Source organism: Saccopteryx leptura, chromosome 1 (assembly GCF_036850995.1).
Source record: "Saccopteryx leptura isolate mSacLep1 chromosome 1, mSacLep1_pri_phased_curated, whole genome shotgun sequence".
NCBI lineage: Eukaryota > Metazoa > Chordata > Mammalia > Chiroptera > Emballonuridae > Saccopteryx > Saccopteryx leptura.
Window position 1 is genome coordinate 171,979,121 of NC_089503.1, and position 13,121 is coordinate 171,992,241.

Here is a 13,121-nt window from a genome sequence, read left to right on the forward strand (position 1 = left end):
TGCAGGAAGTAGGAACACTTGGACAGAATGGGTCAGTAATGCATTAACTAATTTGGCAACTTCCTGCTTCACTTTTCCTCTATGACATTAGCTGTTACTATTCATTTAGGGGAGCCCGAACATGATCTACTGATCATCATTCTTGTTAGGTCTTATTCCTGTTAGAGAAATTGTATGATGCAAAATTGCACCATTATAATGTCCTTAAAAAAAAGAAAAAAAAAAAAACATTCCCCCACCCAAAAGAAAAGGTATAAATTTAGGCTAATATAAACTTGTCAGAGTTCTCCCTCTCAGTTTCACACCAGGGCGTGGTGTACACAGCTGGGGAGCTGAGCTAATAAGTGTTGAAAAATGAAAAATGCTGCTTTATGGCCTCATATAAACTGGCAAAATGGATACTTTTACCTCCATCCCATTTTTGACAAACAAATGCTAAAATGTAGATAGATGCTGTAAGGACAAAACGTTATGGTATAAGACCCATGGGGCATGCAGAACTATCGTGTGGGATTTTCTTTTTATTGAATACCATACGTAGTAAGAAGTGGCATGACCTTTATACAAGCTAATTACTTTTTGTTCCTTTTTGAACCTCAAAGGGGTCATTTCTAGGAAAGCTGTTGGAAACACACTGCATAATGATCTATTTACCCAGTAGTGAAGCAGGATTATCCGTTTTACAAGGAGATTGACCTTACTCTAACAATATATTGAATAAATGCTGTATATGAATATACAAGATGACGATTCTAAGAAACACTGTGTTCAACAAATATTTGCAAAATAGCTATAATCACATCAAAGATCGATACAGTGTTCTCTTGTAACTCAGTGGTCCCCAACCTTTTTTGGACCACAGTCCAGTTTAATGTCAGAAAATATTTTCATGGACCAGCCTTTAGGGTGGGACAGATAAATGTATCACGTGACCGAGATAAGCGTCAAGAGTGAGTCTTAGACGGATGTAACAGAGGGAATCTGGTCATTTTTAAAAAATAAAACATCGTTCAGACTTAAATATAAATAAAACGGAAATAATGTAAGTTATTTATTCTTTCTCTGTGGACCGGTACCAAATGGCCCACGACTAGTACTGGTCCATGGCCCGGGGGTTGGGGACCACTGGTGTAACTCATACTGACGAAAACCATTGGGCTCCAGCTGTTTTCCTTGAGCTGGTTTGTTTCCTCGCTGACAGCCATTTACTCACTCTCCAGTTACTCACTAGCCATTCATTCAACACTCAATCAACAAATATCTATTGCAAGGTTACTGTGTCTAAGTCACACAGGCCCACTAAATCATGCAAACTCTACACCTTTAGAGCGAGCTGTCACAGATTCATCATGAGAAGAAATCCCTGAATCAGGGATTAGAATTCAATTTAGTGGAGCCAAGAACAAGATAAGCAAGAGAAGATAGGCAAGAAAGTACACTGTCAGGGTACATCTCTCCTCCATCTTGAACTTCAGTGAGAAGAGAGGAGAAAACAGCAGTTCTAGTCCCTGTCCTAAGGCTCTTATGGGCTGTTAAAATCCAGTGGCTGGGAATTTCTGATTATAATATTTAGAGAACTGTGATATTCTATTCCACGTATGCATTCCAGGATTGTCCAAAGCTAGAAATATATTCTCTCTCCTCTAAACTTATTAATGTTTTATCTATAACCTTCTTATAGGAGTTAATAGTATTTATCTTATATTAGAGAGAGGTATGCTTCTTGTCTCCCTACTAAATGTAAATGCCTCATGGATAGGAGCAAAATTGGATATATCTTTTATTCACCAACAGTATTTAGCAGAATGCATTATAAATATTCTATAGCATTTGGTTTGATTAATAACCTCAATGGACTCAACCACTATATCGTCAAATACTCATAGCATCAGATAATATTTATTGTAGTAGAAAATAAAGACAAAAATATTCAGTACTAATTGAGAAAACTAAAAAAGCACGTGTAACATTTGGGAGACACACCATTTGGGTCATCTAAAATCATGTGCCAATTAATAAAAATAGGATAAAATGACAGAATTCTGAGTATAGCTTTTAAAACACGCAATCACATTTTATAGTTACATTTTTAAAAAGATGACTGTCAAAAGTAACCTTTTTCAAATACCCCCGAGTATTTAGGTATATTTTATTAGACACAATCAAAGGCTGAGTGATAGTATTGTTTTTATCTCCGTTTAAGAAATGCATCCCGGAAGTAAACAAATGCAAATTCTGCAAATGGCAGGTGATTTCCAGGAACAAATCAATTCCCCTATCACTATTGTTTCTCAGTGTTACTACTAATGAGTTAATACTCGATTAACCATTACATATACAGGGGGTTCTTGGGTTATGACAGAGTTGTGTTCCTACAACAGTGACGTAATCCAAATTTTGGTGTAAGTTGAAACTCAACCTAGCCTAAGTCATTCACCTATCCTAACACAGTTGTAAAATCATAATCTGGGATATAAAAATACAACTAAGCCACAGAAAAAGGTAAAGGACATAAATATACTGTAGTAACAAAAAAATGTGTAAAAATTTTTTTCTTACTTTTTTCGTGGTTTTTATGTGAGCGAGTGTCATAAACTCGAAACGTTGTATGTTGAAACTGTTATAACCCGAGGACCCCCTGTACCAAAATGGTGGAAACAAGAAGGATTTTGGTTAGCTGTAGTAGGTTCTAACTATTAAGCAAATAACTTTAAGATGTGTCTTTTCTCTTCATCATCAAATGGCTATACTCTGAACAAAAGGAGATGTAAATTCTTTAAGACTTGTCAATTACCCTTGTTCTAGTGATCAGGATATAGATGGCACCCACCAGAGCTATTAACATTTTAACTAACTTGATGAAATTTAATGAAAAGTTTCTATTAACAATCCTCAGGTAACAGTTACTGAGTGTTGACTACCCAGCTGAAGTAGTATGATTCATAACAAAAAGACCATTTGGACCACATACCCATATCATCTATAAGAAGCTAACAATGATTCCTGATGTTCTCTAGAAGAAAGGGTTATTACAATTTTTTTTAAGACTCGGACATCTGGGAAGTAGTGAACACTGGATAATTTTATGTGAACATGGGACATCTGGATATTTGAGAAATCACTGATTTGGTATCACTTCCTGTGAGATTTTATTTTCATCCACTTGAGTTCACATGATGGCCATCGTAATACAGCCTCTTTGAGCAAGGCACAAAATATCCCAAAGGCTTAAGTAAATGTAGGTGAACCAAATGCAAACAGCCAGACCTGACAGAAACACTCCTAGAGATGCAATAGTTCACTTCTTACAACAACATGGGAGGTGGGCGGGACACACCATCATGGAATGTGGTAATGTAGAATGTGGTGACATCTTCTGAGGAAAGGATTAAGTCAACCACATGTCAAAAAAGACAATAATTATAAATAATGACAACCTCCGGGAACAACAGCCACAGCCAAAAATTAAACTTCTTTCTTCAAAGGGCTTCATTTTAAGTTTCAGATCCCCAAATAATCACCATGATTAGCATAACCTTTGAATATAAAGAACAAGCTAATTTTTTTCCTAATGTGTGATAGAGACCATTCTTGGGAAATCTATATATTTGGTTCTTTACAGTATTTTTTGTGCCAATTTTTAAAGCTCACATAAATCTTTTAAGTGAAATCTCCAGGGAAGCTTCTCAGATTGATCCTACTGGAAATTCCTGAGAGATTTGCGGAACCCAGTTAAGAAAGAGTTGTGTTGCGCACAGAGTATGGCTGAACTTCTTTATTCTTTCTTTTCTTTCTCCCTAGTCAGAAATGCACAAGTCCCCTTAATGATGTTATGAAAGAAACTTGGTGCTTTATAAAACTTGTAGGGGAAGAAAAAAATGCATTCACCCGGGTTTATGGCCAGGGCCATGGGTCTAATGCAGGGGTTGGGAACCTATGGCTCATGAACCAGATGTGGCTCTTTTGATGGCTGCATCTGGCTCGCAGACAAATCTTTAATAATAAAAAAAAATAATGTTAAAAATATAAAACATTCTCATGTATTACAATCCATTTATTTCCTACTGCTCATGTTCATGGTTGCAGGTGGCTTGAGCCAATCACAGCTGTCCTCCGGGACAACACCAAATTTTTTTTGGATAATGCGTACTGTACATGGGTCGTTGTGAGTTCAGGAAATAAACTTTCCTCCTTTTAATCAAGTAGTCAGCTAGCTAACTGCAGAAACCCTTTGGAGAAGAAGATGGCTAAAAGAAAAAAGGATGAGGAGTATCATACTTTTTAGCAGGAATGGACAGAGGAATTCGCCTTTATGGAGAGAGCAAGTTCTGCAGTGTGTCTAATATGCAATGATAAAATTGCATCGATGAAATGGTCAAATATAAAGCGGCACTTTGACACATGCCATACTACATTTGCATTGAAATATCCAGCAGGGGACAGCAGGAAGAAAGCATGGCAAGAGCTACTGTGCAGAGTGCAAGCTAGTAAGCAGCAACTCCGTGTTTGAACACAATAAGGTGACTGAAATTCAGCTAGCTTTGCTGGTGCTTTAGCAATTGAGAGAAACGGAAAGCCATTCACAGATGGGGAGTATGCCAAAACATTCATGCTTGATGTTGCCAGTGAACTTTTTGACGACTTTTTGGATAACGACAAGATAATCAGCCTGACCAGGCAGTGGCGCAGTGGATAGAGCGTCGGACTGGGATGCAGAAGACCCAGGTTCGAGACCCCGAGGTCTCCAACTTGAGCACAGGCTCATCTAGTTGGAGCAAAAGCTCACTGGCTTGAGCCCAAGGTCGCTGGCTCGAGCAAGGGGTTACTCGGTATGCTGAAGGCCCGTGGTCAGGGCATATATGAGAAAACAATGAACAGCTAAGGTGTTGCAACATGCAGCGAAAAACTGATAATTGATACTTCTCATCTCTCCGTTCCTGTCTGTCTGTCCCTGTCTATCCCTCTCTCTGACTCGCTGTCTCTATATAAAAATAAAAAAATAAAAAATAAAAAAAGACAAGATAATCAAACGAATAAAAGACATGCAAGAACTGTTCACGATCGGACCATCATGATGGCAAATCTCATTGAGGCAACACAAGTGAGGGACATAAATGCAGCATCATTCTTTTCTCTCGCTTTGGATGAGTCAACAGACATAAGCCATTTATCCCAGTTCAGCGTGATTGCAAGGTATGCTGTCAGTGACACACTAGGTAAGGAAAGTCTTGCTGTTTTGCCTATGAAAGAGACAACAAGAGGGGAGGATTTATTCAAGTCTTTCACTGAGTTCACTAAAGAAAAAAATCTACCAATGGATCAACTTATTTTGGTGTGTACTGATGGTGCTCCGTGCATGGTGGGGAAAAACAGAGGATTCGTAGCACTTCTTCATGAACATGAAAAGAGACCCATCCTAAGTTTTCACTACATCCTACATCAGGAGGCGCTTTGTGCTCAGATGTGTGGCGAGCAGCTTGGTGAGGTAATGTTGCTGGTCATTCAGGTGGTCAACTTTATTGTTGTCCTAGCTTTAAATGATCACCAGTTTAAAACGCTGCTGGATGAAGTTGGGAATAATTATCCTGGTCTGCTTCTGCACAGCAATGTGCGTTGGTTGTCAAGAGGGAAGGTGCTCAGCCATTTTGCGCTTGTCTGAGCAAAATCCAGACTTTTCTTGAAATGAAAAACGTTGAGCATCCTGAGTTAGCTAACACTGAGTGGCTCCTGAAGTTCTACTATCTTGTGGACATGACTGAACATCTGAACCAGCTCAATGTGAAAATGCAAGGCGTTGGAAATACAATCTTATCCCTTCAACAAGCAGTGTTTGCATTTGAAAACAAGCTGGAACTCTTCATCGCAGACACTGAAACCAATCATTTAATACACTTTGAAAAGCTGAAAGAATTTAAAGATGCATGCACAGCATGCATTTAAAGTGACCCTGCTCAACATCTTGATCTCCAACAGCTAGCGGGCTTCACATCTAATCTCCTGCAGTCATTCAAAGCGCGCTTTGGAGAATTTCATGAGCGCACTCATCTTTTTAAGTTCATCAACCATCCACACAAGTGTGCAGTGGACAGAGCCGACCTGAATTACATTTCCGGTGTCTCTGTCAGAGATTTTGAGCTACAAGCTGCTGACCTAAAGGCCTCAGACATGTGGGTGAATAAGTTCAAGTCAATGAATGAAGATTTGGAAAGACTTGCACAACAGCAAGCAGAATTGGTGAGCAAACACAAGTGGGGAGAAATCAAAACACTTCAACCCACAAACCAGTTGATTGCCAAAACTTGGAATGCGCTTCCCGTCACATACCACACACTGCAGCGTGAGTATTGCTGTACTGACAATGTTTGGCTCTACGTATGCATGTGAGCAGTCTTTCTCACATCTAAAGAACGTTAAGACCAACCTACGATCACGTTTAACAGATGAAAGTCTCAACACCTACATGAAGCTTAACCTCACCACATATCAACCAGACTACAAAGCCATCAGCAAAACCATGCAGCACCAAAAGTCACATTAATGGTAAGAAGTACTTTATTCATTATTGGTTAGCAACAGCATAACAACATTATTAAAAAGAATTCAGAGACTCATTGTACTTTAAAAGTGTTGGTCTTACATAAAATGCACACATTTACTTGTATTTAGTGTTAAACATATTGTATGGCTCTCACGGAATTACATTTTAAAATATGTGGCGTTCATGGCTCTCTCAGCCAAAAAGGTTCCCGACCCCTGGTCTAATGGAAACCTCTGATCTGTATGGACTGAAATGATTGAGGAGTTTCATTTGGAGTGCACTTTTATGTTTTCTAGAAGTTCATTTTAAGACAAAGAACATGTTTATTAATGGTTCAGTCTTTTCACCCGACAAAATAATGGCTTAAAGACAACGATGAGATTTGAGTCTATGTGTGCATATCAAAGGAAACATGGGATCTGCCTTTTCTACGTCCGTTCTAGCATGTCTTCCCTGAATCAGCAACAAGTTGGTGGTAGCTATTACTCCAAGTGGCTTCCAGATGTCAAGCACGTGACTGAACTGAACTCTTCTCTGACAAGAATGGCAAGAGAAATTGTTAGCATAGCCGATGATTTTAATAACCATGAAACACTCTTTTTCATCTATCAACTCCACCTGCACAGTGTAAAAAACCTGCATAAATAAGTTTTTTTTAGGGGGAAGAGGAAGATTTAAAGCTTTATAGCGTAAGTGAATCTAGTTTTTAAAAATAAAAAAAATAAATAACTTCATGAAAGCTGATTACTATTTATGTTGTAATGACTTAATTTTTCTGATGTAAAATTTTATATCTAAGCTGGCTAGAAAGAGAGATATTTTCCTATAGTCTATGTTAAGATATTACGAGCCCTTTTGATGTTTTACATAGTTTAGGTATAACTTGTCATTAAATTGTTTTCATCCTAAGTGGAACATTGATGCATTTTACATTTTTTTTTGGTTAAGAAGAATAAATAATTCCTACATTTTCAAGTAAAGTATATACATACTTTTTCTGGATTTCTCAAAATTATACCAACAGACTTCATGGGTGGCATTTCTCCCTGAGAAGTAAGACATGAATCAATATTTTTATTGTAGTCAACCCACTTGCCTCCACAAACAAAATACTATAATGCTTTTCTATTTAAGTGTCAATGGTAGTAAGAAGAATATCCAAATTATTAGGAGAAAGAAATAAATTACACAGATAAACAGTGTTTCAAAGACCATCATTGGTACAAATTGAAGCAGGAGGTTGAGATTGTCTATGATGGTTCCAAAAGCTGGCGGCCCATGTGTTTTTAAACAATTTAAATTATTACATGATGACTTGTTCATCTCTTACACTGTACCTATTAACACAGCTGTAGTCATTTTTAATTGAATTTATTCGGATGACAGATTAATGAAACCACATAGATTTCAGGTGTACGATTCTATAATACATGATCTGTGCATTGTATTGTGTTCACCACTTGAAGTCAACTCTCCCTCCATCACTATTTATTTATCCCTCCTATATCCTCCTCCACATCTCCCTCTAGTAATTGCCATACTGTTGTCTGCATCTATGAGTTATTTTTCTTTGCTTAATCCCTTCACCTTTTTCACCCAGTTCCCCACCCCATCCCCTCTGACAGCTGTCAATCTTAACAACAAATAGTGATAGTTTTGAACATCCTTTATCCATTATGCATTCAAAATGACTGTGTAAATGTAAACTAGTGGGGAATATTGGGGGAAATTTAAGTGAAATTCTCTTTAAACACACACACACACACACACCTGCAGTCTGCCTTCAAGTAAGAGAATACATACAAAGGACTTAGCACAGTGGCAGCGTTGAATAAAAGCTTGTTTATTTCTGTTGATTTTTTAGGCCCATAGTGTAAGTAAGAATGGAGAATGGAAAGGACAGAAAAGTGAATGGTCAAACATGCAAATGCCATGTGTAGTGGTGGCCCCTCTGGCTGCAGGAGCAGGTATAAAGGACACCTGAGCCCAGAACAGGAAAAAGTTTAAAATACCTAGAGCTGAGGCAATGGTCATATTAAAGTTTATAACCTCACAGCACCATTATTGTCTTTCTTTCTTTCTTTCTTTTTTTTTGTTTTTTTTTTTGTTTGTTTGTTTTTTTTGTTTTTTTTACAGAGACAGAGAGAGAGTCAGAGAGAGGGATAGACAGGAACAGACAGACAGGAATGGAGAGAGATGAGAAGCATCAATCATTAGTTTTTCATTGCGACACCTTAGTTGTTCATTGATTGCTTTCTCATATGTGCCTTGACCATGGGGCTACAGCAGACCTAGTAACTCCTTGCTCAAGCCAGCAACCTTGGGTCCAAGCTGGTGAGCTTTGCTCAAACCAGATGAGCCCGCGCTCAAGCTGGTGACCTCAGGGTCTAGAACCTGGGTCCTACGCATCCCAGTCTGAAGCTCTATCCACTGCACCACGGCCTGATCAGGCAGAACCATTCTTTCCTAAAGAGTTCTGTTTTATAAGAATTCAGGACCTTTAAGTTTTCTTCTAGTTTTTTTTTTCATTAACAGATAAGGGAAATTTATAAAAAAAACTTACATTGTTGATTTATAAAGTTTTTAAAATTTCCTAATACTGAGACATTTTACCCAATGTGTGTGTATTGTTTATGGACATGTGTTTCTCTGTCCCTTTAAATAATGCAACAGATAAAAACCAGCCAATGGAAAGGATATAATTTGATGTTCAAAAGGGAGTGAAACAAAACTGTGTAACTGCAATCCTTGTATGACTGTGATTTCATTTAACTATAACTATGTGAAAATACCAAATATACTACTATACATGGCTAATCTTTCAATCATTTTTTAAGCCAACAAGTGCACCCTAAAGGACTTCTAAATATAGTGGAACAACAAACTACACTCTGACCCTTACATTTATATATTTAGCTCCCAATAAATATTGAAACCCTGAAAAAATGGAGATTTCTCTTTTTTGCTTTTATTTTGTTTACTTGATTCTCTTAGACACTGAAGTTACCAAAGAGGAGTATATCATAATGGGCATACAGACTGGCTAAAAACAAATGAATAACAACAAAAAAGTTAAAAGATACACAGAGAATAAAAGAATGTACTAATAAAAATCTTCCAGGGATAATTTCCCCCAACCCCAAGTTCAACAGGGCAAGAGATTCACCATAAAAGCAGCAAACAACCATCCTGAAACTTAATTACATTTCAAAGTAATGTAGTCACATGAAAGGAACAAAACATTTTTGTTCAATAGTTTGCCTACCAGATGGCATTTCTAAATATAGTCATCTAAAACCTTCTGTTTGTTCTATAAATAAAGATGAAAGGAATAGCAACAATAGCTAAGCATTTAAATCACTGGAAATAAAAGAGCACTTTGATTAGATTCGGAAGAACCAGGCTGATTCTAATAATGATGCCGAATCTGGGAAGGCTCAAATTCTAGGTGAAACTCATAATCCCAGCCTTCAGGTACTGCTCAAACTGGTGTTCATTCTGGTGGGTGAGCAAACCAGGAACTAACACCAGGAAAAATGGAGACGTGGGAAGGAACACAGGAAATCTAAATCAACAGAGAATCTAAAGGGCTACTGTCCAAATCCCAGAAGATTCTGTTTTGTTTTTGTTTTGAAATAAAATAGTTGGGATGTGTCTTGTCTTGTTTTTGTGAGCCAATGTGTAAATGTGGGTAACAGTTAAGGACCTGAACTTTGGAGTCAGGTAAGCCCTACATGTGAGTCCAGTCTCTACAAATGACTGGCAGGATGACCCTGAACCAAGATTTTTTACTTCTGTGAGCCTCACTGGCAAAAACAGATAGTAACAGCACAGAGCCTTGTAGGAATTTACTTAAGACAGTGCTTGGCTCCTAGAAAGTCCAATGAATGTCAGTTGTTTATTATTATTATTAGCAATAATCATCATCATCACTGTTAAATAATTGTTTCTGATTTTTTGCTATCTCAAAAGCATGGAGCCATGAACAGCAAGGTTTTCTGGCAGAAAATAGATTTCTAAGAGAAGAAAGCAAAGCCTTACCTGGCCTATCTCCATGTGGCCTCTGTTAGCACTGCCCTCTTTTCATCTGGCTCTTGAAAATTATCGAGATGCACATGGGGAAGGCAGGTCTAGAGAAAGAAGTTGGTTTGTTGGTTTTTTTGTTTGTTGGCTTACTTCACTTAGCATCAGAGCTCAACCCAACCCATCCCGACCTCCTCAATTATTAAACTCTCAGCTCAAAGTCTAGAAGTCTCAGTGAAAGGACTCAAAGCTCCTCTTTGACCTGGACCATTTCCATCAAAGCGTGGATAACAGTGATAACAGCAAGGTAGAACAGAGCTTACCTTGGCAGTCCACCTGCAATGACTAAGCAGTTTAAGCGCTTGGGAGTAGGATGATTATCTTTAACAAAAAAGATAAATTGTAACTTATTAAATATGATGCAGCTGACAATGAACGGAAGTCAGGTGTTTAATAGCATAATTACATTCTACTGGGTGTTTTTTAATTTTACATAAGGGAAGAGCCACCTGGTAGGGCTACAGCACTCAGTATTAAAAGATGTCTATGGTTAGATTTTTATATAGAAAGTAATTACATTTTGGGAGGAGGGGATTTTTTAAAATTATGATTATATATATATAAAACAAAATTATCCATTTATACCATTTTTAAGTTCAGTGGCTATAGCCATTAAAGAGTATTTCCTCAATCGTCCTTCCCCTCAGCCCTTGGGAACCACTACCCTACTTTTGGTCTTTTATAAATTTGCCTATGCTGGGTACCTCATATAAGTGGAATCATACAATAGTTGTCCTTTCATGACTGGCTTACTTCACTTAGCATAATATTATCAAGGTTCGTCTACATTGAAGCATGTATCAAACGTTCATTCTTTTTTTAAGGCTGAATAATATTTCACTGTATGTCTATACCACATTGTGTTTTCCATTAATTTGTGGGTGGACATTTGGACTGGCTATTGTGAAACATGTTGCTGTCAACACGGGTGCACAAGTATCTGTTTGAGTCCCTGCTTTCCAGTTTTTTGTTTGTTTGTTTTGCATTTACATCCGGAAGCAGAATGATTCAATCATATAGTAATTCTAACTTTTTTTTCTTTGAGAGAAAGGCAGGGAGAAAGAGACCAAGAAACAAAACATCGAACATCAAGCTGTGCCTGTATGTGCCCTGACTGGGATGGAACCAGTAACCTCTGCCCTTCCAGACAACTCTCCAACCAACCAAGCTATCTAACACCAGGGTTCTGCTTAACTTTTTGAGAAACTGTCAAACTACATACTTCCTGAGCTGCTGCACCAGTTAACAATCCTATCAACAATGCACAGGGTTCCACGTTTTCCACATCATGGCCTACATTTATTTTTCATTTTTTTTTTCCAAAATAGCCATCTCAGTGTTTGTGAAGTGGTATCTCTTCAGAGTGGCTTTGTAAACAATTTTTTTATAAACTATACAAAAAGTTATTATTATATGGCTATTTTAGCCCAAACAGAAATAGATGCATCTTGTTCAAGCCCCAAAGTCGAAAATAAATTATGATGTAACCCGTTAAATTTTACACCTATCAACACCAATATTTTTCCAACCAAAAAAAGTAATCCTGAGTTTATAATTTCAGTTAAAAATCCTACAGCAAAAAAATAAAAATAATAAAGTAATATTCCTTTCCCTTTCCGAAGCTGTCACTTGTATACCATTCTTAGCAAAAACAAACTCACAGCATCCATAGAACTGCTTTGCTTGCTTGCTTGCTTGCTTGCTTTGGACTCGACCCAGAAGAATTGACAGCGCCAGGCCCTCTACGCATGCGCGTTTTCAGGGGCGTGTCACCGCTCCCCCCCCCCCCCCGCGTGCGTATGTACGTGGGCACGCAAAACGGCGGAGGGGCGGGGCTCGCACAGCTTGGGTTGCGGCCTTACCATGGCTGCAGTGTCCAGCTCAGTCAACCTGCAGCGGTGCGTGGTGTCGCCGGCTGGGAGGCACAGCGCCTCTCTGATTTTCCTGCATGGCTCAGGTGGATTACAGTTTTGCGTCCTTGTTTTCTGCAGCTTGGGAAGCGCCCCCCCCAGTGTGGCCCCCATTGGAGGAGGCTCGGGGCCCCTAATGCTAATAGGGCGCGGTGGACTTGGAGCGGGTGGCTGTCCCCTCGCTGGCCCCGCGGCTGCGGACACGCGGGCAGCATGGTCACCTGTCCCCAGCCGCCCACCGCGCCCCCCCACCCTTTGCCTTCCTTTTTTCTGTCGCGATCACTGGCCCACCGTCCTCGCTTGCGGCCCACGTGCCCAGCCCTCCACGCACAACATTTGTCTCCACGTCCCCAATTCTTCCTGACCCCTATACCTCTCCCCCAAGTTAGTAAGGTAAGTCCTCTGCTGGAGACAAACATTGCTTTTCAGGGTCAGCGATGAAGTGATGGGAATTTTCAGCTCCCTTGGGTTACTTTCCATTTCTCTTTCCAGCCTAAATGATGTAGGCAATGGAGAATCACAGTTAACTTAAATAATTTTTATTATCTCTCTCCTGCTCCCTCCTTTTTTCCCTCCTGTCACTAAGAATC

General features: G+C 38.9%; 1 protein-coding gene and 1 long non-coding RNA gene across 6 annotated transcripts in view; one reads left to right on the forward strand and one right to left on the reverse strand.

The window, feature by feature from the left end:
* LOC136389100 (uncharacterized) overlaps positions 1 to 12,331 on the reverse strand; it is a 345,590-nt gene extending 333,259 nt beyond the window's left edge. For both annotated transcript variants that reach the window (XR_010748264.1, XR_010748265.1), the window contains exons 1-2: positions 12,283 to 12,331; positions 10,580 to 10,668 (exon numbers count right to left, since the gene is read on the reverse strand). This is a non-coding gene — a long non-coding RNA (uncharacterized lncRNA). The remainder of the gene's footprint in view (positions 1 to 10,579; positions 10,669 to 12,282) is intronic.
* Positions 12,332 to 12,454: 123 nt separating this feature from the next.
* The window catches only part of LYPLAL1 (lysophospholipase like 1), a 64,930-nt gene continuing 64,263 nt past the window's right edge, over positions 12,455 to 13,121 (forward strand). For all 4 annotated transcript variants that reach the window (XM_066380230.1, XM_066380248.1, XM_066380238.1 and 1 more), the window contains exon 1: positions 12,455 to 12,578. In XM_066380230.1, coding sequence (XP_066236327.1) covers positions 12,485 to 12,578 — 94 coding nt within the window. In that variant the 5' untranslated portion in view covers positions 12,455 to 12,484. The remainder of the gene's footprint in view (positions 12,579 to 13,121) is intronic.